General features: G+C 43.4%; 1 protein-coding gene across 1 annotated transcript; it reads left to right on the plus strand.

Annotated features, from left to right (window-relative positions):
• Nucleotides 1-78: 78 nt before the first annotated feature.
• Nucleotides 79-22,752, plus strand: LOC112806525 (uncharacterized). Its single transcript, XM_073888984.1, has 4 exons — nt 79-472; nt 2,967-3,093; nt 9,537-9,632; nt 14,908-22,752. Exons 1-4 carry the CDS (start codon nt 443-445, stop codon nt 16,746-16,748), a joined length of 2,094 nt encoding a protein of 697 aa, XP_073745085.1. The 5' UTR covers nt 79-442; the 3' UTR covers nt 16,749-22,752.
• The last annotated feature ends 3,121 nt before the right edge of the window (nt 22,753-25,873 follow it).

Raw genomic sequence — 25,873 nt, forward strand, 5'->3', positions numbered from 1 at the left:
GTGCCCAAGACAGGGGCATTTCCTGCGGCCCCTGCCGGCGGGGGCGGTACTTCCGGACCCTATGAGGCGTACGTCATCCGCCTGTGCCGGTTGGGCAGTGGTGCTGTGAGCGGTGGGCAGGGTGCATTTCCGAGGCCTGAGCGGAGAAGCTGTGGGCCGTAGGTGCCGCCTCCGTATCTTTTTACAAGCCTGACACCCGTCCCTCGTCCTCCGTAACGGGGTGTCACGTGAGCGCCCGCTGGGGCGCGGGGCGCTGTCCCCGCAGCCCTGACTCGACGCCCTGGGCCTCGGGCGCGTTTCACACTGGGGAACTCAGGCTCGGAGTGCGACAGTCAGCCAAGGTCACCCCGCTCTGGGCCGCGAACGGGTGGCGGTCGGCTGAATCCTGCAGGCCCCTCGGCCGCTGCCCCTCCGGGTCCTGCTCTGTGCACAGGCTCCTGTGATGGCGGCGGCGTGGATGGGGCCGGTGCGGGTGAGTGACGATGCTCAGCATTGCTTCCTCTGTGCTGCGGAGGGGCTCCCAGGCAGCCTGGAGGCCAAGAATGCCGTTCGGTTTCCTTTTCTCCTTGTCGTTTGTTTACAGCAAGTGGCGCTGGCTTGTCACCTTATCCGTAGTCCTGCGTCTGTGGCGGGTCTCTGGCAGGTGTTCAGTCAGTGCACGAAGGGTGAAAAGTGCTTACTCCCAAGGGCTTCGGTCACTTCTCAGTCCAGCCCGCTGCCATGACTTGCAGGTGCCTACCCGGTTCTCCCGCCGACGCCCTCCGACCTTGCCTTCTTTCCGGATGCACCAGCCCGACCCTGCCGAGTTCTTTTTCATCCGCCCAGCCTTCGCCCTTGCGCTGGCCTTTGCCTGGGGTACTGCCCCTGTGACTTTGCAGGGCCTCTCTCTCACATCCTTCTGGCTTCTGCTCGGATGTCACTCACTTGGAGAGATGTTTCCTAGCAGTTCAGGCTAAAATGGCCCCTTCCCTCCTTGCCCATCATCTGCATTTTTGTGTAGGGAACCTGGCAAAATTAGGTAAGTGTTCGTGGTTGGGTTTGTCTAGGATGTTGTGGGAGCAAAGAGAAAACAGTAACAAAAGAACCATGGTAGCTGGCTTTCACTGGGTCTTCCTGTGGGCTGACAGGCAGGCGTAACGTATCACCTCGTTTAATCCTCAGCTCCTCTGAGTTGAGTTGTGTTGTTATCGCTGTTTTTTTTTTTTTAAAGATTTTATTTATTTATTTGAGAGAGAGAGAGAATGAGAGATAGAAAGCATGAGAGGGAAGAGGGTCAGAGGGAGAAGCAGACTCCCCGCTGAGCGGGGAGCCCGATGCGGGACTCGATCCCGGGACTCCAGGATCATGACCTGAGCCGAAGGCAGTCGCTTAACCAACTGAGCCACCCAGGCGCCCCTGTTATCGCTGTTTTGCACAAGAACACCTTGAGGCTCAGAGATTTAGTGTCCAAAATCACTGCAACTCCTAAGTAGCAGAAACAGCCAATGTGTTGACCACCACAGCCTGCATTTTTACTCCTTTCTCTACAAAAAGCAGATAGGGATGCCTGAAGGTGACACCCGAAGTCAGCTTTGTAAGCCAAGCAGGCCTTGTGCATGAGGTGGGGATATGGCCTTTTAGCAAGTGGAAGTGTGTGGACAAAGAAAGGTAGATTGGTGGTTTAAGGAGTCCCCAGAGTACCTGTGTGATTTCCCTGGTGCCTCTACCCCCTTCTGCTGAGACATAGCCTAGGAGAGCCAGACCGTGTGGTCATTTGCTGAATGTTCCTTCATACTCGCAGCCATGACAGACACTGTGGCAAAGGCTGCTCTCATGGCCACAGCCTGCATTGTCCTCAGTAACTTCTGTGTTCTGGGCCTGAAGTATTCTTTCCTCAGGGATACGTGCTACTGAGACTCAGGTGGGGGGGGTTTGAACTCCCTCAGAGCTGCCAAAAGGGGTGGAGGGAAAGACTCAGGTAGGAAAAAGAAACATGGACGCATTGTGGATTCTCCTTAGTAGTCTCTGAGGAACAGAAGGCAGTGGGACCTGATCCAGGCCCTGCCACTTCCCAAGCAGGTGCCACCACCTCAGGTGATCGTCCTGTGAGGTGGGTGATGTTGAGTTCCCTCCTCTGCCCATGTCCACAGAATCATGTTCAGTGGTGGCTGAAATGAGTGTGTGGTAGAGAAATTGATCTGAAATGCTGCCCATCTTCATTAACTCCTTTGCTAATGGAGGAGTGTCAAGATTATGCCATTAGACTCTAGACCAGAGGGACCTCAGTTCAAATCCTGCCTCTGCTCATACCACATGTAAACTGTGGGTGAACTACTAGAGTCCCCTGGACTTCAGGGCCCTGACTGACGCGAACGTGATAATGATACTGACCTCACAGGCTGTGGCCAGTCACCCCAGTGTTTCTTTTACAAAGATTTTTTTCTTTAATTCTCATAACTATTACTGCTGAGTGAGAATTACTGTATTGATACAGAAATTGAGGCTGAGAGAAATGAAGTGAGGTTCCCAAGTTCACACGGCAGGCAAGTGTTGATTCTAGACTTCAGAGCTGGGGACTTTCATTCACATTAGCAAGACAGAGGTCAGCATGAGTCAGGCATGCAGTGAAGATCAGTGAGTCTTGGCTGCTGTTGCTGTAATTATTATTGGTACTGTTTTCATTATCTTTGTTACTCTCTCCCATTCCTGTGGCATCTTAAAGCCCTTACCATTCTGTGCCTCACAGTCCACACAGAAAGGTCCTGCCCTCACACCATTCTCCTTTGGCTCCCACATAGGAGGCTCTGTCTCTTATGAGTTGCTGCTGTAATCAGGACAAAACAGCATCTCTGCTTCCTTGAGTCCAGCACAGAGCTCAGCCCTCAGGGGGTGTTTGGTCACTCTGCCCCCTTGCCATTGAGAGAGATGGGCTCTGCTTCCCGTCAATAACCCCAAGACCAACACACTGCCTGTGTTTGACTTTTCAGATGCCTGTGACCTTCGAAGATGTGGCCGTGACTTTTACCCAGGAGGAGTGGGGGCAGCTGGACCCGGCCCAGAGGACCCTGTACCAGGAGGTGATGCTGGAGACCTGTGGGCTCCTGGTCTCTCTGGGTAAGGGCTCCCTAACTCTGCGGTGTGGGATAGCTGTCACTTCCTTCACTCTGCTCTTTGGCTCCAGGCCTGGCTGCTTGAGAAGGCGTCTATAGCCTTCCTGTTCTCCTCCCCACTTCAGTCATATTCTAGACTCCTGTCTTCTTTCCTGCTCTCCCGTGTCTCAAGGAGTGTTAAGTAAGAAACATAGTTTACTTTTTTTTTTTTTTAAGATTTTATTTATTTATTTGACACAGAGAGAGAGACAGCGAGAGCAGGAACACAAGCAGAGGGAGTGGGAGAGGGAGAAGCAGGCTTCCCACTGGGCAGGGAGCCCGATGCGGGGCTCGATCCCAGGACCCTGGGATCATGACTTGCGCCGAAGGCAGACTGAGCCAGCCGGGTGCCTTTTGGTCTAGTTTACTTTTGGTCACAGCCAAAGGAGAAGGGTGTGTTGGGAGGAAATGGGGTTGTCTCACAAAACCTAAAAGCAGGAATTCCAGCTGGGCCCCTTGAGGGACTGATACAGGAACTTAGAGAAACACAATCCCTGGCTTTTGGGACTTTTGTCCTGGCTTCTCTCTGTGGGTCTGCTTGTGTCTCTGTCTTTTCACAATGATTTTTTTCTGCCACAGCTATTTTGCAGCAGGAAGTGGCCACCCAGTCCTTGCTGTGTGAAGCCCCATGGTCCTTGTCTCTACTTCTTTCTGTATGCTGATACTGTTCCTCTTCACTCATTTAATTCTTCTGAGTGACATCCTTGGCAAATAAGGAAAATAGGGCCACTGCAGCGAGTCCCTCATAAAGCTTAATCTGTTCAATTTTTTTTTTAATATTTTTAAAAGGTTTTATTTATTTATTTGACAGAGATAGACATAGCGAGAGAGGGAACACAAGCAGGGGGAGTGGGAGAGGGAGAAGCAGGCTTCCCGCTGAGCAGGGAGCCCGATGCGGGGCTCGATCCCAGGACCCTGGGATCATGACCTGAGCTGAAGGCAGACGCTTAACGACTGAGACACCCAGGCACCCCAGTCTGTTCAATTTAAAAGACACATCTTCATTGTGAAAAGCTCTCCTCTGCATTTTTTGGTGGTTTCTTTTGTGAAATGTTGGCCAGAAGAGATGATATTTTCTATTTATGCTGGTGTCTTTTTTTGACCAAATTACTGAGTGCGGTTCCCAGCTTTTTGTTCTTAGTGGTTCATGAAATGGTGTCTAGCATCACCAAGTCTGCCTCTTCTCTTGACCCCCATTTCTTGAGGATTGAATCCTCCTGCGCACATCCCCCTCCCTCTCTCACTGCTTTAGCCTTCTGGGACTCAGGTTTTGTTTGTTTGTTTGTTTTTAAGGATTTTATTTATTTATTTCACAGAGACAGAGATAGAGCAGGAACACAAGCAGCGGGAGTGGGAGAGGGAGAAGCAGGCTTCCCCCTGAGGAGGGAGCCCGATGTGGGACTCGATCCCAGGACCCTGGGATCATGACCTGAGCCGAAGGCAGACACTTAACGACTGAGTCACCCAGGCGCCCTGGACTCAGGTTGCTGGCCCCATACAAGAGTGTTTGCTGTTTCCTTTTTACTGTAATGCTTAGGAGACCAGAGTCTTTTGTTTCTCCATATAAACTTGAGAATCAGTTTGTTGGTATCCACAAAATTACTTGCTGGGATTTTGACTGGTATTGCATTGAATCTATAGATCAAATAGGGAAGAACTGACATCTTGACAATATTGAGCCTTCCTATCCATGAACATGAAATATCGTTCCATTTATTTATTCTATTTTTATTTTGTTTGTTGAAGTTGTGTAGCTTCCCTCATACAGATCCTATATATATTTTGTTAGAGTTATACCTAAGTATTTCATTTGGGGAGTACTAATGTAAATGGTAATGTGTTTTTAATTTTAAATTCTACTTGTTAAGTTCTGGTATATACAAAGGCATTTTGTACATTAAGCTTGTATGCTGCAGTCTTGCTATAATTGCTTATTAGTTCCAGAGGTCTTTTGTTGATTCTGTTGGATTTTCCACATAGGTGACCATGTCATCCAAAAATAAAGAATTTTATTTCTTCCTTCTCAGTCTGTATACCTTTTTCTTGCCTTATTACATTAGCTGCTGCTTTCAGTATAATGTTGAAAAATGGTTAGAGAGGACATCCTGCCTTGTTCCTTATCTTAGTGGGAAAGCTCCAAGTTTCTCACCTTAAAGTAGGTTGTTAAGTGTAGGGTTTTTTTTAGATGTTCTTTATCAAGCTGAGGAAATTTCCTTCCATTCCTATTTTTCTAAGGTTCTTTTTCTTTTTTTAGTGAATGGGTGTTGGATTTTATCAATGCTTTTCTGCAGCTATCAATATAATTGTGTGATTTTTCTTTAGCCTGTTGATGTGATGGATTATATTAATTGATTTTTAAATTTTTATCCAGGTTTGGGGCACCTGGGTAGCTCAGTTGTTAAGCGTCTGCCTTCGGCCTGGGTCATGATCCCAGGGTCCTGGGATCGAGCCCCACATCGGGCTCTCTGCTCAGCAGGGAGTCTGCTTCTCCCTCTCCCTCTGCCTGCCGCTCCCCCTGCTTGTGCTCTCTCTCTCTGTCAAAAATAAATAAAATTTAAAAATAAATAAATAAATAAATTTTTATCCAGGTTTGTATATCTGGGATAAATCCCACTTGGTAGTGGTATGTAATCTTTTTATACATTGTTGGGTTTGATTAGTTAATATTTCGTGGGGGATTTTTTTACATCTATATTCATGAGAGATACTGTGTATACTTTTCTGTAATATGTTTCATTTTGATATTAGAGTTACAGATTTCCTAACTCAAACTTACAGATTGAGTTAGGAAATACCCCTCTGTTTCTGTCTCTGGAAGAGAATGTAGGGACTTGGTATAATTTCTTCCTTCAGTGTTTGGTAGAAGTCACCAGTTAACCCATCTGGGCCTGGTGCTTTGTTTTTTTGGAAGGTTATTAACTATTGATTCGATTTCCTTAATAGATACAGGCTTATTCAGATTTTTGTTTCTTGTGTGAGTTTTAGCAGATTGTGTCTTTCAAGTAATTGGTTCCTTCATCTCAGTTATCAAATTTGTGAAGATAAAATTGTTAATAGTATTCTGTTAATATTCTTTTAATGTCCATGGGATCTGTAGTGATGTTCTCTGTTATATTTCTGATATTAGTAATTTGTGTCATTTCTCATTTCTTCTTAGTCAGCTTGGCTAGAAGTTTATCAATTTTATTGATCCTTTTATTTTTTGTCTTTTTTAAAATTTTTTTATTGTTATGTTAATCACCATACATTACATCATTAGTTTTGGATGTAGTGTTCCATGATTCATTGTTTGTGCATAACACCCAGTGCTCCATGCAGAATGTGCCCTCTTTAATACCCATCACCAGGCTAACCCATCCCCCTACCCTCCTCCCCTCTAGAACCCTCAGTTTGTTTTTCAGAGTCCGTCATCTCTCATGGTTCATCTCCCCCTCCGATTTCCCCCCCTTCACTCTTTTTTTTTTTTTTTTTAAAGATTTTATTTATTTATTTGAGAGACAGAGAGAATGAGAGAGAAAGCACATGAGATGGGGGGAGGGTCAGAGGGAGAAGCAGACTCCCTGCTGAGCAGGGAGCCCGATGCGGGACTCGATCCAGGGACTCCAGGATCATGACCTGAGCCAAAGGCAGTCGCTTAACCAACTGAGCCACCCAGGCGCCCATCCCCCCCTTCACTCTTAATTGATATTTTTAGAGAACCAGATTTTGGTTTTGTTTATTTTTTCTACTTTCTGTTTTCAATTTCTTTGATTCCTGCTCTAATTCTTACTTCTTTTGTAGTATTTATTTTGCATTTAATTTATTCTTCTTCTGGTTGCCTAAGGTGGAAATTTAATAATTAACTTCAGATCTTTCTTTTAAAAAATATGCATTCTGTGTTATAAATTTCCTGCTAAGCATGCTTTGTTTCATCCCATAAATTTCGCTAGGTTGTATTTTTGGTTTTTTAGTTAGTTTGTTGAAAGTTTATTTATTTATTTTTTAGTAACCTATACATCCAATGTGGGGCTCGAACTCGTGACCCCAAGATCAAGAGTCACATGCTCTTCCAACTCTCCAAATACAGGTGCCCTGTATTTCTGTTTTCATTTAGTTCAAAATATTTTTTACTTTCTTGAGATTGTGTCTTAGACCAATGTGTTATTTAAAAGTGTGTTGTTCAGGGGCGCCTGGGTGGCTCAGTCATTAAGCGTCTGCCTTCGGCTCAGGTCATGATCCCAGGGTCCTGGGATCAAGCCCCACATCAGTCTCTGCTCAGCGGGAAGCCTGCTTCTCCCTCTCCCACTCCCCCTGCTTATGTTCCCTCTCTTACTGTGTCTCTGTCTGTTAAATAAATAAATAAAATCTTTAAAAAATAAACAAAAATAAAAATAATAAATAAAAGTGTTGTTTAATCTTTACCTATTTAGGGATTTTCCAATTATCTTTCTGTTATTAATTTCTAGTTAATTACTTTATTGTCTGAGAGCAGACATTTTATGATTTCTGTTCTTTTTAAAATTTGTTAAAGTGTGTTTTATGGCCCAGAATATAATCTATCATGGTAAATGTTCCATGTGAGTTTGAGAAGAACATATATTCTGTTTTTAGATGAAGTAGTCTGTAGATGTCCGTTATATCCAATTAATTGATGGTATTGTTGAGTTCAACTATGTCATTACTAGTTTTCTGCCTGTTGGATCTGTACATTTCTGATAGAGGGGTAGTGTGGTTTCCAGCTTTGATAGTGGATTCATCTATTTCTTCTTGTCATTCTATCAGTTTTTGCCTCATATAGTTTGACATTGTGTTGCCAGACACATAACAGATTAAGAATTTTTATGTCTTCTTTGCAAATTAACCCGTTTATCATTACATAATGCCTTCTTTAGCCCTGGTAACTTTCCTTGCTTTGAAGTCTCCTCTGTCTGAAATAACATGGGTATGCTTGCTTTCTTTTGATTAGTATTAGCATATTTTATTAACATATTAGTATATTTTTCTCCATTCATTTACTTTCAACGTGTATGTGTCTTATTTGTATATTTACAGTGGGTTTCTTATAGACAACCTATAGTTGGGTTTTGTTTTGTTTTTGTTTTTAAGATTTATTTATTTATTTATTTTATTATTCTTTTTTTTAAGATTTTATTTATTTATTTGACAGAGCACACAGGCAGGCAGAACATCATGCAGAGGGAGAGGAAGAAGCAGACTCCCTGATGAGCAGGGAGCCCGATGTGGGACTCGATCCCAGGACCCTGGGATCATGACCTGAGCCAAAGGCAGATGCTTAACTGACTGAGCCACCCAGGCGCCCCTATTTATTTATTTTAGAGAGAGAGAAAGCATGAGCGGGATGGGCAGAGGGAGAGAGAATTTCAAGCAGACTCTGCACTGAGCGTGTGGAACCTGACACGGGGCTCAGTCTCACTACCTGAGCTGAAACCAAGAGTCAGATGCCTAACTGACTGCCACCCAGGCACCCCAGGTCTTGTTTTTTGATCCACTCTGACAACCTCTGTCTTATAATTGGAGCATTTAGAAAAACATTGATGTTCCAAGTGATATTGACATAGTGGGATTAATATTTACCATGTTTGTCACTGTTTCCTATTTGTTGTCCTTGTTCCTGTTTTTGTCTTCCAGTCTTTCTGCCTGGAATAAACCTTTCTCTTCACTCAAAGTAGCCAGCCTTCCTCAGACTATCGATACTCAGGGATGCCATTTTTGAAATGATGGAAACGAGGGCTTTTTAACCTACCAGGTGGGGTGCCATCACCTGGGGAGTGTTTAAAATCTGATGCCTAGGGCGCCTGGGTGGCTCAGATGGTTAAGCGTCTGCCTTCTGCTCAGGTCATGATCCCAGAGTCCTGGGATCGAGTCCCGCATCGGGCTCCCTGCTCCTTGGGAGCCTGCTTCTCCCTCTGCCTCTCTCTCTCTCTCTCTCTCTCTCTCTCTCTCTCTCTGTGTCTCATGAATAAATAAATAAAAATCTTTAAATAAAAAAAAAGAAAGAAAAATCTTTTAAAATCTGATGCCTAGGCTTCACCCCAGAGATTTTATGTAAATTAGTCTGTGGTGGCATTCAGACTCACCAGGTATGGCTGATGCACAGGGAGGTAGAGGCGCCTAACTGGATTCATGAGAAAGCACATTCCGGAGATAGGTCTGAACAATGTTGGGATTCTACATGATGGAGGTCAAAGGGAATTGGTGCTGTCTCTGGAGCCAACCCTAATGTTTACGGTCTTTGGGGCCCAATAATGATGTTTTATGCATTGGTTTCCAGGTCATATCATTTTGTTTGCATGGATGGGAGCAGCTTCATTCTGAGACCTTCTCCAAATTCTGAAGTCCCAGTCTAGATTGAGAGGTTTCTTTCTTCTCGCCACAATTTCCACATCCTTTTCCTTTCTCCTTGAACAGGCTGTCCTTTGCCCAAACCAGAGCTGTTCTACCCATTGGATCACAGCCCAGCGTTACAGACATTGAAGAGAGGCCTCTCCCCTAACTCCTGCCCAGGTAGGTGCCAACAGCGTGCCGGGTCAGGGTCATGGCAGCTTGCAGACAGCACAGCGATTACTGCCACTGGAATTTGTGGAAGTTTTATTATTGTGGCCTCTCTAGAGGCTTAGGACCCATGGAGCCTTTTAACCTGTTGTCCTTCTGCCCACCCACTCCAGCCCTATCACAATCTCCAGCGCTCCTGTGGAGGTGTGGGACCTATTAATAATAAGTTCAGGCTCTCAGTTCCAGCTGCTTGGGCTTAAAAACTAGCTGGGACCCACAACAGCCTTGTGGCCCTGGGGAAGGTGCATGATCTCACTGTGCCTTTATATATAAGTTCAGCCAATGTAAATCTAAGTACTCTAACAGGCATATTCCAGAATCTTGGTGGCTCAGCATATGAAAAGTACTTTTCTCACCCAAGGACAATGTGGGTCAGTGTGGAGCTGTGTACCACTCAGTTATTCAGGGACCCAGGTACCTCCTATCAACAAGAGACTTGCACGTTGTCCTGGCATCTTCCAGCTGGCAGAGGGGAAACGGGAGAAGAAAGGAAGGTGTCATACCCACTTCCACATACATTATTTCTCCTCACATTCCACTGACAAGGCATCTGGCCACACTTAGGCACCTGGGCATGGGAAATGAGGCTGAGCTGTGTGTCCAAGGAGAGGAACAAATGGTTCGGTGAGTGTAGTCTGCAACACTCAGTTTGCTCCCAGGTCATTGAGTTGTTTGAGGATGTACCAGATTGTGTATGAAACTGGCTGACACTGGCCCTGACCCATAGTGAGTGAATGGCTCAGCAAAAGTAAGCTGTTAGTGTTATTCAGATCATATTAGTCCTGATGAATAATGATAGTATCTCACATTTCCTTCTGCACTGCAAGGAAACAAGCTGTACTCTGCATCCCACCCTTCCTCACCTTCTCCATCCATCCAGTCTCCAGGTGCCAGTCAGACACTCAGAAGCACTCCCTTGCTCCATATCTTCGCACCCCTCCTGTTTGCTTAACCTTCAAGGTAACATTTTGCCTTCTGTTCCCCAAATCTGGGTTGCTGAGGCCCTGGAGATGTCAGGTATGGTGACTGGTGCCACTGCAGAGCCATGCTCTCTCCCCTCTGGTGGTCCCTTGGGCTTTCATCCCAGGTATGTGTCTCTTCGGCCCCTCGGAGTGTGTTCCAAATCTTCATCCTTGTCACTGGTCTCACATCTGTGGAAAAGTGGAAAAGACACTTCTCACTCAACATGCCTAAGAGGGAGCTCATGATTTTGCCTGCTCTTCCCACCTCCCATGCATGTTAGGCCAGATGGCAGCTTCAGATAACTCCTCAACACCTCCGTCTCTACTAACCCCTACATTCAGACATCCTCTCCATTTCACATGAACGTCTTCACCACCTCCCCTCCTCCCTGAGACCCATCCCTACACTCCTGAGTCCAGGTTTTCAACTTTTGCCTGGGTGATAGCTGGTCTCCCCACATCTGTGTCCCTCTGATCTGCCCTGTCTCCCGTACTGGCTCCCCCAGCCACTGAGAGCTTGTTCCAGACCTTCACCACATCCCCCAGCCATGGATGCCTTAGCATATTTTCATGTCAAAAATAATCTGTGTTCTTGTGTTGCTTGATCACCAACCATTACACACTGATCTGAATCTCTCATATGTGTGGTCTCCCTTCTCACCTCCCCCTAGAGGAGGCCTTGTCCCTGACCGTGGCAAATTCTCACACTAGAGGCCAGATCACACCTTTTCAGGGAACTGGCTTCTTGCTTCACTGCTTTTCTGCCTTTTCTGTAACTTTACCCATTCTCTGTTCAACATAAAAATATGCTTGGTTGCATCATACTAGGGGAAGGTCAATGAAAAAGTCATGGCTCTCCAATGTCTTCACACTGGTATCAACTGCTTTCCCTGTATAACCCATTTCCTAGGAAAAATTGTCTCATTTTTTTTTTTTTAAGATTTTATTTGTTTATTTGAGAGAGAGAAAGAGCATGAGCAGGGGGAAAGGGAGAAGCAGACTCCCCACTGAGCAGGGAGCCCAATGCAGGGCCCGATCCCGGGACTCCAGGATCATGACCTAAGCCGAAAGCAGACGCTTAACCAACCGAGCCACCCACGTGCCCCAAGTTGTCTCATTCTTGCAAGAGATGTGTATACTTGTGTTCCATTCTCCCATCTACTATTATTTTCTTCCACTTTTTTCTTAATTTTAATTTTATTTATTTTTTAAAAAGATTTTATTTATTTGTCAGAGAGAAAGAGAGCACAAGCAGGGGCAGCAGCAGGCAGAGGGCGAAGCAGGCTCCCAGCCGAGCAAGGAGCCCAATGCAGAACTCAATCCCAGGACCCTGAGATCATGACCTGAGTCAAAGGCAGACGCTTAACTGACTGAGCCACCCAGGAGTCCCTTCTTGCACTGTTTGAATGAGTTGTAACTCGTATGCTCTGTTGTGCAAAAATCTTAAGAGGTCAGCTTGATGAATCTTTGTGAACATAAAAACCTGTATAACCATCACCTATGTTAATATTTAATATATACCATGGTGCCCCCTTATCTGTGGTTTTGCTTTCCATGGTTTTAGTTACCCGTGGTCAATTACGGTCCAGAAGCAGATGATCGTCCTTCTGATGTATCATTAGAAGGTCACCAGTAGCCTAATACTATGTCACATGCCTGTGTCATTCTCCTCATTTCATCTCATCTTGTAGGCATTTTGGCATCTCACAGCATCACAAGAAGAAGGGTGAGTGCTGTATAATAAAATATCAGAGAGACCATGTTTGTGTAACTTTTATTACAGCATTTGTTATAATTGTCCTATTTTATTATTAGTTACTTCTGTTAATCTCTTATATACCAGATTTATAAATTAAACTTTAGTATAGGTTTGTATATATAAAAAACAGAGTATACATAGGGTTGGTACTAGCCACAATTTCAGGGGCCCACTGGGGGTCTTGGAACAAATCCCTCACAGATAAAGGGGACTACTGTACAATATTTCCAGCACCTCGTCAGGGTCTCATGCCTTCAGAAGCCCCTTCTGCTAGGTAATCCCTATTGAGACCATTAGCATGAATTTGTTTTGACTATGGAACCCCACCACGTCCTGTGTGTGTATTTGTCTCCTTTTGACCATCGTTATGTCTGTGAGATTCTTTTCATGTGGTTGCATATAGTTGGAGTTCGTTCACTCTCAATCTAGCGTAATATCTCATTGTGTGAAAAACTGCCACTCATTTATCCATTCCCCTCTTGGCAGGCATTCCTGTTGTTTTCAAGTTAATGCTGCTGAGAATATTCTTGTTATGTGTTTTGGTGCAGATAAGCACTGATTTCTGTTAGGGACAGATTCTGGTATGTTTCCAGGTCAGGTTGGCTTTATTGGAAAAATGCCAAGCAGTTCTGAAGAAGGCTGCACCCTTTCACATTCCCCCCATTCACATGTGAAAGTGGTAACATCATTCTCTCTGTGCTTTGAGGCCCTGTGGGGGGGTTCGTCTGTACCACAGCACTGAAAATAGTCCTTACACAGTCACTGCTTCGCTCCTAATTTTCAAATACAGCAGCAGCCATAATGATAATGGGTGATGGCCCACAATTTCCCAAATGATCCTCCAGTGGCTGGCACTGTGCTGACCACTTTATAGGCATTTTCTCATTTAACGTTCAGGACAGTCAGTGAGGCAGAAACAGAGTCCCTCAGTTTTTCACGTGAGGAAATTGAGATGGGAACAGCTAAGTAATTTGTATAGTATAAACTCACTTGGTACGGGCAGAATTTGTGCCAAGTGTTCTGGCCTCCAGCTATGTGAATTCATAATGCAGCAGACTTTTCAGATTGTATCGTGAGCATCTGATCCTCTTGGAGTCTCTGCCGCTAATCTCCCAGGACCTTCCTAGTCTTATTCTGGTGACTTTAATGTTGGCTTATCAGGCATCTCATGGACCATTCTTTTTACTCTTCAATACTCTTCAAGGTTAATCCACACATTCTGACACTGCCAATTTATATGCTTCCTAATTAGGCCCCAGATGTATATTATTTGACTAACCCATAATAAAAAATTAGAACTGACGTGTAGGTATGGCCTCATACTGAACATGATCCACATAGTAAATGTGGTAAATGCAGGAGGATTTCACTTCATCCTCAGAGTCCTACAGGACAGTCTCTATTTCTAGCTTTATTTTTTATAAGACAAAATGAGGACTTACGAAATTTGAGTGCCTTGCCAGGTGCCACAGAGCTAATACTAAGTTCTTGTGGGACTTGGGTCTAGGGTTTCTGTGGTCAGAGACCATGATCTTAACCGTAATACTGCTGTGACCTCTAACTTTTGTTTAGTGGACCTCAGGTACAGATTTTGATAATTCATAAACCTTGGTTTATGACACATTGTCATCACTGATTCACGAATGACCTTGATTAATTGATGTGTCAACTAAGTTACTTGCTCATTCATTTCTTTTTTGAAAATAATACACTTAACATCACTGACTTCAAGAATGAGGACATTACTTATACCAACTGCCTAGTCAGTCTGGACTGCTGTAACAAGAATGCCACAGAATGGAGGATTAAACAACAAACGTTGATCTCCCACAGTTCTGGAGGCCGGAAGTTTAGGATCCAGGGGCTGGCAGATCTGGGTGTCTGGTGAGGGCCCTCTTCCTGGTTTGCAGATAGGAGTCTCCTCTCCTCACATGGCCCTGAGAAGATGCAAACGCTCTTTTGTTTCTTCTTGTGTGGACACCAATCCCATGACAGGGGCTGCACTCTTACCAGCCTCATCGTCTGGTGCACTGAAGGTTCCCTGAATCTTGAAAGACTCTACCTTTGTTCATTCCATCAACTAAGGCTGAAATGGCTTTCCTGTTTTCTCTGTATGGCAATTTCTTGCATTCCCTGCCTAGGAACCCTCCCTTACCTCTTAACGGCTGCTGTGGAGGCTGCATCAGGTGCCCCTTCTCTGGCCTCTTATAGCACCTGGAGGCAGTCTAGCTTTGAGCAAACCCAGCAATGCAGTGTCATTACTCTGTGTACTTGTCCCTAGTTGCCAGACACTCTGTCCCCCATCTGTTCTCTCCCTCTGGGTTTCCCCTCAAAGGTTTCAAGAATTCAAGGTCCAAAAAGAAATTGCAAACTGGATTTCAGAGATTTGAAAACATGGCAGGCACAGAGCCACTATTTTCATCTTCTTATTCCCACTGAAATGGCGATTTTGTTTTTCTGTGTTGCCATCTCTAATAAGCTCTTCTGTATATTGTATTCCCTTCAGGTGACAGTACAAAACCCGGGACCACAGAGCTTTCCCTTTCTCACCTTGCCTTATCTGAGGAAGTCTCACCACAGGAACAACTGACTCAGCAAGCTCTGGGGGACTCCCAGCTGGAGCAAGGCAAAAATCAGGATAGGCCATCAGAAATGCTGGAAAGCCAGTTGAAACCAGGGATAAACCCCCAAATGGAGAAGCTCCCTGGGAACATGAAGCCTGAACATGATGGTTTAGGGACAGGTGATGGTGTACACTCAAGGACTGTACGGGAGCTGATCCCTCCAGGACGTGTTCTCCACAAATATGACTCACAGGGCCTACTGAAAGATCCCTTGATTCATAAAGGGAAACATCCCCATCAGTGTGAGGAATGCGGGAAAGTGTTTACCAAGAATTGCTTTCTTGTGCGACATGAGCAGATTCACTCTGGAGCAAAGCCCTATGAATGCACTGAGTGTGGGAAAACTTTTAGCAAGAGCACACACCTCCTCCAGCACCACATGATCCACACAGGGGAGCGACCCTATGAGTGCATGGAATGTGGGAAGGCCTTCAACCGCAGGTCACACCTCACAAGACACCAGCGGATTCACACTGGAGAGAAGCCTTATAAGTGCAGTGAATGTGGAAAGGCCTTTACCCACCGCTCCAATTTAGTCTTGCATAACAGAAGCCACACTGGAGAAAAACCCTTTGTGTGCAAAGAATGTGGGAAAGCCTTCCGTGATAGGACTGGTTTCCTTCGACACTACATCATCCACACGGGAGAGAAGCCCTTTGAGTGCATAGAGTGTGGGAAGGCCTTCAACCGCAGGTCCCACCTCACGTGGCACCAGCAGATTCACACTGGAGTGAGACCCTTTGAATGCAGTGAATGTGGGAAAGCCTTTTGCGACAGCACGGACCTCATTCAGCACTATGTCATCCACACAGGAGAGAAGCCATACAAGTGCCTCGAGTGTGGGAAGGCCTTCTACCGCCGGTCACACCTCAAGCAGCACCAGCGGAGTCACACTGGGGAGAAGCCCTATGTGTGCAGTGAGTGTGGAAAGGCCTTCACCCACTGCTCTACTTTCATCTTGCACAAAAGGGCCCACACTGGAGAAAAACCCTATGAATGTAAAGAATGTGGGAAAGCCTTTAGCAATCGATCAGACCTCATCCGACACTTCAGCATCCACACTGAGGAGAAGCCCTATGAGTGCACAGAGTGTGGGAAGGCCTTCAATCGCCGGTCATACCTCACAAGGCACCAGCGGATTCACAGTGGAGAGAAGCCCTATGAATGCATGGAGTGCGGCAAAGCCTTTTGCCAGAGGGCAAACCTCATTCGACATGCCATTATCCACACTGGGGAGAAGCCCTTTGAGTGCAGTGAGTGCGGAAAGGCCTTCACCTACTGTTACACTTTCATCTTGCATAAAAGGGCTCACATTGGAGAAAAACCTTTTGAGTGCAAAGAATGTGGGAAAGCCTTTAGCACTAGGAAAGACCTCATTCGACACATCAGCATCCATGCTGGAGAGAAGCCCTATGAGTGCATGGAGTGTGGGAAGGCCTTCAACCGCCGTTCAGGGCTCACAAGGCACCAGCGGATTCACAGTGGAGAGAAGCCCTATGAATGCAGGGAGTGTGGGAAATCCTTTTGCTGGAGCACAAGCCTTATCCGACACTCCGTTATCCACACTGGAGAGAAGCCCTATGAGTGCAGTGAGTGTGGAAAAGCCTTCAGTCGCAGCTCATCCCTCACTCAGCATCAGAGGATTCATAATGGGAGAAACCCTGTCAGTGTAACAGAATTGGGAAGACCCTTCACAAATGAGCAGCCATCAGTCACCCTCTAAGAGCTCCTATTGGGGAAAGACTTCTTGAATGTAACCACTGAGGAAACATCTTACTCAGAATCTGATCATTCACACCAAAGAGAAACCCTTCAGTTTCCTTCCCTATGAGAAACCCTTTTGTTGCAGGATATCATTTGTCATCTAAGGAGTCACACTGGAAATTTACCCAGTCTAGAGCCTTATTCTGCATCTGAGAATTCATCCAGGAGTGTGATCCAGTTATTCTCATGAATTTAGCATAACCATCAGCCACATCTTTCTCCTCAGTTTACACTGAAAAATTATCTCAGGGATATTTAAACAAAGGAAGAGAAGACATAAAAGAGAAATTCAAGCATGGTTTCTTTCAGACTTCTGTGACCAGCCTAGGGTAGTTTGTTCCTTATCTTATTTGGGGGAGGGGGAGTGTTGTTTCAGAGATGAGAGAGCCTTGTCCCCTTTATCTTGTGTATACTTCCACTGCTGTCCATTATCAGGACAGTTGGACATTTAGGGTGTGTCTGAAAACATTTATTGAAAGCCTTTGTTCTACAGCTTCGTCTCTACCCTTGAGTAGCATAAGCCTTAATGAGAAATATGAAGGCTTGAGTTATGAAATACTGTTAAATTTCAGGAGGTAAAGATGTATGTATAAATGGGCCCACTGTACCACACTCAAGATTTTGATTTAAACAAAAACAAAACAGTGTTTTTTCATGTGTCTTTAACAACCCACTACTTATACTTGCTCTTGATCTACTTGTTTATTGGTTTTTTTGTGTGAGGACAGCGGTGTAGCTATGTGACCTTCCCAGATGAATCTGAATTCTTCCCTCTGATTGTGGTTCCTAAGCTTCTCCCGTCCTCCTTAGGCTTCTCCCAAGTCCACATCAGTTGTTTTCTAGGGGTTGAATTAGAGCCAAAACAAAATCAAATACATAGCTAAATTAGCTTAAGAAAAAATAAACTCAGGGGCGCCTGGGTAGCTCAGTTGGTTAAGCGGCTACCTTCGGCTCAGGTCATGATCCTGGAGTCCCGGGATCGAGTCCCACATCGGGCTCCCTGCTCAGTGGGGAGTCTGCTTCTCCCTCTGACCCTCCCCCCTCTCATGCTCTCTGTCTCTCATTCTCTCTCTCTCAAATAAATAAAATCTTTAAAAAAAGAAAAAATAAAAAAGCACAGAGAAGAAATCTCATTTTTAATCTTACAAAAGATCGTGTGAAGATTCGCCATTGAGGAGATTGAGTAGAATTTTAACAGATGAAATTGATATGTGCACATGCAGGTATCTCTGAGTTTCACAGTTGTTACCATGGCCTTAATCCTGGTATAATAAGTAATGTGTAGTACCTCTTATCAGGGTCTTTTGGAATTCCTTCTTTGGTTTTTTTGTTTGTTTTTGATTTTTTTTTTTTTTTGAGCTACGCATAATAGTATTACCTCACACTAAGAAATATGCTGTGAAGAAATGTAAAAATAATCATGCATTCATGTTAACTCTCCTCAGGGCCTTTTAAATCACCACATGTGTACTTTTATATTGCCATTGTAGGCCAAGCCATTTCTGTTACATTGATTCATGGCATTATTATGAAGGAACCTCTTAATCCTTTTCATGTCATGTGTAAGAAGTCTTAAGCAAGCTTTCAGTCCTGAGTATTTTCTCTTAAAAGTTTTATAGTTTTACCCTTTACGTTTAAATCTCATCCATGTTGAGTTCATTTTTGCATTACCATGTGAGGTTGAGTTTCTTTCTTGTATTTTTGCCTAAGGATATTCAGTTGACCAGCACCATTAGTTGAAAACTAGACTACAGTATTATGCCTCCATTGAATTATGTTTACTCCTTAGTCAGAAATCAGTTAGGCATGTTTATGGTGGTTTATTTCTGAGTTCTCTATATTATCCCATTGATTTGTATGTCTAAACCTGTGCCAGTACCACACTATCATGATTACTGTAGCTTTCAGAAATCTTAAAATTGGGTAAAGTGATTACTCACCCTAAATTTTAAAAATTAATTTAGCTTTCCATATTAACTTTTTCCCCTTGGCTTTCTATATACACTTTATTGTGTTTTTCTGTATTTATAAAACATCTTGCTGGGATTTTGATAAACATTATATTAGTATATGGATCATTTTGGTGAGATTTGGCATCTATTATATTGACTCTTTCAGTCCATGAATGTGGTGTCTCTTCATTTATTTAGATCCTTTTTTATTTCGTTAGTGTTTTATAATTTTCCATTTGTAGACCCTGATCATATTTTGTTAGATTTTTATCTAGGCACTTTTTGGGGGGAGTCATTATATATCATATTGAGTTTTTAATTTCAGTTTGCACATGATCATTACTGTTACAGAGAAATACGATTAGTTCTGATATGTTGACCTTGTCTCCTGCAACCTTGCAGAATTCACTTTTCTAGATTTTTTTTTTGTGGATTCCTGAGGATTTTCTTCATAAAAAATAATGTTATCAGCAAATAGCAAACATCTTTTGTCTTCTTCCTAATCTGTATCTCTTTCATTCCCCTTTCCTACTTTTATTGTACTATAGCTAGAACTTGGAGTGCAATGTCGAATAGAAGTGGTGAAAGAAGACATACTTGCTTTGTTCATAATGTTAAGCAGAAAGCATTCAGTGTTGACCATTAAATGTGATGATAGCTGTGGGGTTTTTGTTTTACCTTTTTTTTTTTATTTTTAACTCCAATGTAGTTAACACACAACATTATATTAGTTTCAGGTGTACAATATAGTGACTCGGCAGTTCCATATATTAATCATTCCTCATCAAGATAACTGTAGCGTTGGGGCTCCTGGGTGGCTCAATTAGGCGACTGCCTGCGGGTCGGGTCATGTTCCCAAGGTCCTGGGATCAAGCCCCGCATCGGGCTCCCTGCTCAGCGGGGAGCCTGCTTCTCTCTCCCACTCCCCCTGCTTGTGCTCTGTCAAATAAATAAATAAAATCTTTAAAAAAATAAAAACAGGTAAGTGTACTCTTAATTCCTTTCACCTAATTCACCCATTCCCCCAATCACCTCCCCTCTGGTAACCATCTGTTTGTTCTCTATAGTTAAGGGTCTGTTTTTTGGTTTCTCTCTATATATATAGATGTTATTTATCTAGTTTGGAAAATCACCCTCTTAATTTGCTAAGAGTTTTCATTACGAATGGGTACTGAATTTTGCCAAACGCTTTTTCTTCTTTGGTTGATATGATCATGTGATTTATCTTCTGTAGTCTGTTGATATTATGGATTCCTTTGACTGGATTTGGATGCTGAACTGGCCTTGTCTCCCTGCAGGAAACTGCACCAGGCCATGGAATATTATTAATAGCATTCTATTTGCTAGTATTTTGCTGAGGAGTTTTGTGTCTAAAGTCATGAGCATATTGGTGTATAGTTTAATTTTTTTGTACTGGTATTGGTGTCTGAGCACTACTTGCTTCCCAAAATGAACTGGGAAGTGTTCTTCTTTTCTTTCTTCCTTTCTTTTCCTCTTTTCCCCCTTCCCCCTGAATGAGATTTTGTAGAATTGGTGTTATTTCTTATTTGAATATTTGGTAGAATTCTCCAGTGAAATCATTGGGACACTTGTTGTTGTTTTAAAAATTTTATCTATTTATTTGACAGAGAGAGAGATAGCGAGAGCAGGAACACAAGCAGGGGGAGTGGGAGAGGGAGAAGCAGGCCTCCCGCCGAGCAGGGAGCCCGATGTGGGGCTGGATCCCAGGATCCTGGGATCATGACTGGAGCCGAAGGCAGATGCTTAAAGACTGAGCCACCCAGGCGCCCCTTTCTTTGGGATACTTTTAATCACATATTGATTCAACTTAATTGGTATAGGACCGTTCAAAGTATTTTATATTGGGTGGGTTTTGATAGAATGCCCTTCTGGAGGAGTTGTTCCATTTCATCTAAGTCTTCTAATTAAATTGTGGAATTGTTTGAAGCATCCCTTTATTATTCTTTTCATGATAGGAAGATCTGTGTTTATATTTCCTGTTTTATTCCTGATATTGGAAATGCATATCTACTCTTTATTAATCTTCTTAGATTTTTATCAATTGTATTGAGTATTTCAAAGAACTAGCTTTTTTTCTTTTTAAGATTTTATTTATTTGACAGAGGGAACACAAGCAGGGGAGTGGGAGAGGGAGAAGCAGGCTTCCTGCTGAGCAGGGAGCCCAATGTGGGGCTCGATCCCAGGACCCTGGGATCATGACCTGAGCCAAAGGCAGACACTTAACAACTGAGCCACCCAGGCACCCCGAACTAGCTTTTTATATCATTGATTTTCTCTATTTCTAGTCTCAGTTTCTTCTCTTGTCTTTATTTCTTTTGCTCTCTCTGGTTTTATTTAGTGCTGTGTAGTTTCTTGAGATGGTAGATTAGATTATTAACTTGAAGGTTTTTTTTTTCTTTTCTAACGTAAGGAGCATTTGGTTCTATGAATTTCCCTCTCAGCATTGTTGAAGTTCCATCCCACAAACTTTCATTTGTTTTGAATTCATTTTCATTCAGTTTAAATATTTCTTGATTCCATTTTAGACTCCCTCTCTGACCCATGGATTATTTAGAAGTGTGCTCCTTGATTTCTAAGTGTTTGGAATATTTTATTATTTTTTCTGTTATTTTTAGTTTCACATGTGGTCCGAGTACATGCTCTGTGTGATTTCAAAATGTTTACATTTGTTGAGGTTTGTTTCATGATCCACAAGCAGGTTAGCCATAAGCAGCATTCTTATTGAATGTTCCATGGGCGCTTAAAGAAGATATATAGATTTGGGGGCACCTGGGTGTCTCAGTCATTGAGCGTCTGCCTTCGGCTCAGGTTATGATCCCAGGATCTTGGGATCGAGCCCCACATCGGGATCCCTGTTCGGCAGGAGGCCTGCCTCTCCCTCTCCCACTCCCCCTGCTGTGTTCCCTCTCTTGCTGTGTCTTTCTCTGTCAAATACATAAATAAAATCTTTAAAAAAAAAAGATATATAGATGTGTTTGCACAGTGTCTTTGCAGAAAAGTTCTGAGAGGTGTTCCCGGCGTCCGTGTAAATATTTGCAAACAACCACAGTCACTAGTCATAATTTACCGTTGACTGCATTCTCAATAAAATGAAGGTAGTTAAAGGCTCCGGAAAAAAATATATATATTCTGCTGTTGTTGGATGGAGTGTTCTATAAATGTGAGATTCTGCTGGTTATTGATGTTACCCAGATTTTCTCTATCCTTGCTGATTTTGTTCCTAGTGTTTCTATCAATCACTGAAAAAAGAGTGTCAAAATCCCCAACTAGAATTGTGGAATTGTCTATTTCTTTCTGTTCTGTTACCTTTTGCTTTGTGTGTTTGAATGTTTTCTTGTTTGGTGCATATACATTTATGATTGTTGTATCTTTTTGGTGTATTGACCCTTTTATCATTATGCAACTAATATCCCTCTTTGTCCCTGTTTATTTTCATGGCTCTGAAGTATACTTTACCTAATATTAATATAGCCACTGCTGGATTTTTATTACTATTTATATGGTTTATCTTTATCCATCTCTTTTATTTTAACCTACCTATATTTTATATTTTAGGTAATTTTTTTGTGGGTAGCATATAGAGGGGTCCTGCTTTTTTCCCCTACCATCTGACAGTGTGTCTTTTAATTGGTATATTAGACCATTTAAATTTGAAGTAGTTATTGACATGTTGGGACGAAATAATGTCATTTTTCTACTTTGATTTTTAAGTTTTCCTCTCTTGTTCCTGTTTTTCTGTTTTGGTTTTTGTGGGGGTGGGGGTAGGGGGTTTACTTGCCTTCTTTTAGGACCTTGGACATTTTTTAGAATTCAGTTTTGATTCATGTATAGGGTTTGGGGGGTATATTTCTTTTTTCCTTTCTTTTTCTTTTTAAGTGGCTACTCTAGGTATTAAAATGTACGTGTGCAATTTATCAAAGTCTCCTGTCAACTGTATTTTAGCAATTTAAGTGCAGTGTAGAAACTTTTTTTTTTTAAGATTTTATTTATTTATTTGACAGAGAGAGACACAGCGAGAGCAGGAACACAAGCGGGGGAGTGGGGGAGGGAGAAGCAGGCTTCCTGCGAAGCAGAGAGCCCGATGCGGGGCTCGATCCCAGGACCCTGGGATCATGACCTGAGCCGAAGGCAGACGCTTAACCGACTGAGCCACCCAGGTGCCCCGAAACCTTACTTCTATTAGGTCCCTTTACCACTCACTATTCTTTTATTACAATTGTCTTGGATGTTTACTCTTCATATGTTGAAGACCGTATCAAATGATGTTATTACTTTTGTTTCAGTTGTCAAACATTTTTAGAAGCTCATGAGAAGAAGGGTAGTCAGTTTAACCTCTGTTTCTTAACCCTTTTCATTGAAATGTCAAGCCTCTTTTGCTATCATTTCCTTTCTGTTGGAGAACTTCTTGTAGCCATTCTTTCAGTGTAGGTCTCCTGGTGACAAATGTTCTTTATTTTCTTTCATCTGAGAATGGCTTTATTTCCTCATCCTTGAAGGAAATTTTGATGTAATATAGGGTTCATGGTTGGCAGTTCTCTCTTAGTACTTACAAAATGTTATGTCGCTTCCTTCAGGCCTCCACGGTTTCAGGTGAGAAATCTGCCATTCAAACCATTGTTCCCCTACAGATAATATGTCATTTCCCTCTAGGTGCTTTTCAAATGTTTGTTTGTCTTTAGTTTTCAGAAATTTGATTATTCTGAGTCCTGGAGTAGAATTTTTTTTGTTTATCCTGTTTGGGGTTTGTTTAGGTTTTTGAAACTGCAGGTGTATGCCTTTAGGCAATTTGGGGAAATTTTCAACCTTTATTTCTTCCAGTATTATTTTTAGATCCACCCTCTTTCTCCATTTCTGGGGCTTGAATAACATACTAGATCTTTTTTTTTAATTGTCCCACATGTCCCTGAGGCTCTGTTCTTTCTACAGTTTTTTTCCAGTCTGTTTTATGTCTGTTCAGATTGAGTAATTTCTATCAACTGTCTTTGTGGAGGAATCAGGGAGTGGAGTGCCAACTACCCTCATTGCTTCTGGATGTGGTTGGAAGATAGCTCCTCCCCTGAGCCTTTGCGACACTATCCTGAAGTGAAAGCAGATTACCACCTTGGATCACCTCCTTCTGCCTTGGTACTAAGTGAGGGTGGGCATTTAGCTCTCCCACCTGTACAAAGGGAAGGAGCATGTGGGGTTTTTTCTCAGGTTGTCCAAATGTGGGGCAGAAGCGAGCGGTGGGATTGAAAGTGGATACCAATCAGACTCTTGTCCTTTTGATTTGCTGGTTGAATAGGAAAAACCCAGGCCTTGATTACAGACGGAGCACCTTGCTCTTTGCCGGGTACATCGCAAATGAACTGATGATACATCACATCTCATGTAGAGTACCCCTGTATGACACTGGTGTGGAGAAATCCTCTGTTTATATTAGGAGGGGTGGCCTGATGTAAGGATATATGTGTACTTTTGTGGCAAATGGCTGGTCTGGTTGTTCAGAAGCGCCGAAGAATCAAGACTGGCAGATCAATGATAAGTTTGTGTGGAACAGGAGCATGAAGTTACTGGAGGGAGTGCAAAGTGAATGGATATGTGTGTCCCCCATTAGTGCCTATAGGCACCCAGTGCAGAGGAGAAGGGAGGGGAGCAGAGTAGTTGAGGTTAGGCTCAGTCTTCGGCCTTCCCAGTCTTTATCTCTAGAGCTATAGGTAATATTGGCTATGGTAGCAGAAATGGAGGTTTTAGGGCGCCTGGGTGGCTCAGTTGGTTAAGCTACTGCCTTCGGCTCAGGTCAGGATCCTGGAGTCCCAGGATCGGGTCCCGCATCGGGCTCCCTGCTCGGCGGGGAGTCTGCTTCTACCTCTGGCCCTCTCCCCTCTCATGCTCTCTCTCTATCTCATTCTCTCTCTCAAATAAATAAATAAAATCTTTAAAAAAAAAAAAGAAAAGAAATGGAGGTTTTAGGTGAGCCTTACATCATGGCATCCCTCTTGCCCCAATTGAAATAGCCACTTCACTTACTGAATGTCTAATGTGCCAGTTACAAAGACCAACGCTAAGATCATGATGCAGTACATTCTATAGGAAACCAAACTGCCACTTGGTGGCAGATTGTTTATATCAGATCTGTTCCCTTCTGGAGGGGGAAATGATTCATCCTTACTGGAATTGATACTATTTCTGGATATGGTCTTAACTTCCCTTCCAACAGGGCCTCTGCAGACACCGTTACAACAGAGCGTATTGACTATGTGATCTGCCAACACTAGTTGGCCATTACAATGAAGATGCAATCACAGTATAGACACAAATGGATTGAGGTCTTGCAAGGCAGTTTCTGTAGCCAGCGCTGTTGATATCCCACACTCTGTATTACCCACTTTCCCACAAGTCTTATCAGAGGGTCCCCAGCAAGATGGAGCCAGACTTGCCCATGATGTCAGCCTGCTGTCCTGTGCATCCTAAGTTCATTTCTCAAATAAACTCCCCAGACCCCAGGAATCATCTCACAGTTTTCTGCTGTAAAATATCTGAAGAAGTTCTGTTTTCACATTTTCTTTCCGTTCACCAGCTGCCCCTAGTTCTCATTTTCCCACTCTCACTTGTAGATATTACTCCATGCTCCTCTGAAAGCTCCCCTTTTGGCTCCATTTTGTGGTACTTGCCATACATGGGCCTAAACCAAGAGTATTCATAAGCCCTACATTTTCTGAGCTGATTCAGGCTGTGGGGGAATTCTGGAGAAAGCTGGAGACCCCCATCTCCACTACCCCACAAACCTCTGCCTACCCTTCATTTCCAAGTATATTCATATTTTTCAGCATCGTTTTAGCCTTCTCTCAGGGTTCCAATTTTTATATTTACAGCTTGAACATACCTGCCCTTATTTATCATCATGTTTTCTGATCCATTTTCTTCAAGCAGCTCTTCTCTACACAGGTGAAATCCTAGATATCCATAAAGTAAACTAAAATATCTGGAGACTTCAGCTACTCAGATGAACAGTATTTTCTGACTTTGTTATCACCATTTCTAGAATTCCACTGCCTCACTGATTAAAGGAATTTCAAATAAAGTTTTATGTGTTACTCTTCCAAAATCATGGCAACCCCAGTGTGCATTT

The sequence above is a fragment of the Callorhinus ursinus genome, unplaced genomic scaffold, assembly GCF_003265705.2.
Source record: "Callorhinus ursinus isolate GAN/ISIS: 27379988/994484 unplaced genomic scaffold, GSC_fseal_2.0 scaffold100, whole genome shotgun sequence".
NCBI lineage: Eukaryota > Metazoa > Chordata > Mammalia > Carnivora > Otariidae > Callorhinus > Callorhinus ursinus.

Bases quoted from the DNA above. Each gene is read 5' to 3' on its own strand.
- LOC112806525 (XM_073888984.1), top strand. From the start codon at position 443: ATGGCGGCGGCGTGGATGGGGCCGGTGCGG. The intron at 473-2,966 runs GTGAGTGACGAT...TTGACTTTTCAG, and splicing joins CGTGGATGGGGCCGGTGCGG to ATGCCTGTGACCTTCGAAGA. The intron at 3,094-9,536 runs GTAAGGGCTCCC...CTCCTTGAACAG, and splicing joins TGGGCTCCTGGTCTCTCTGG to GCTGTCCTTTGCCCAAACCA.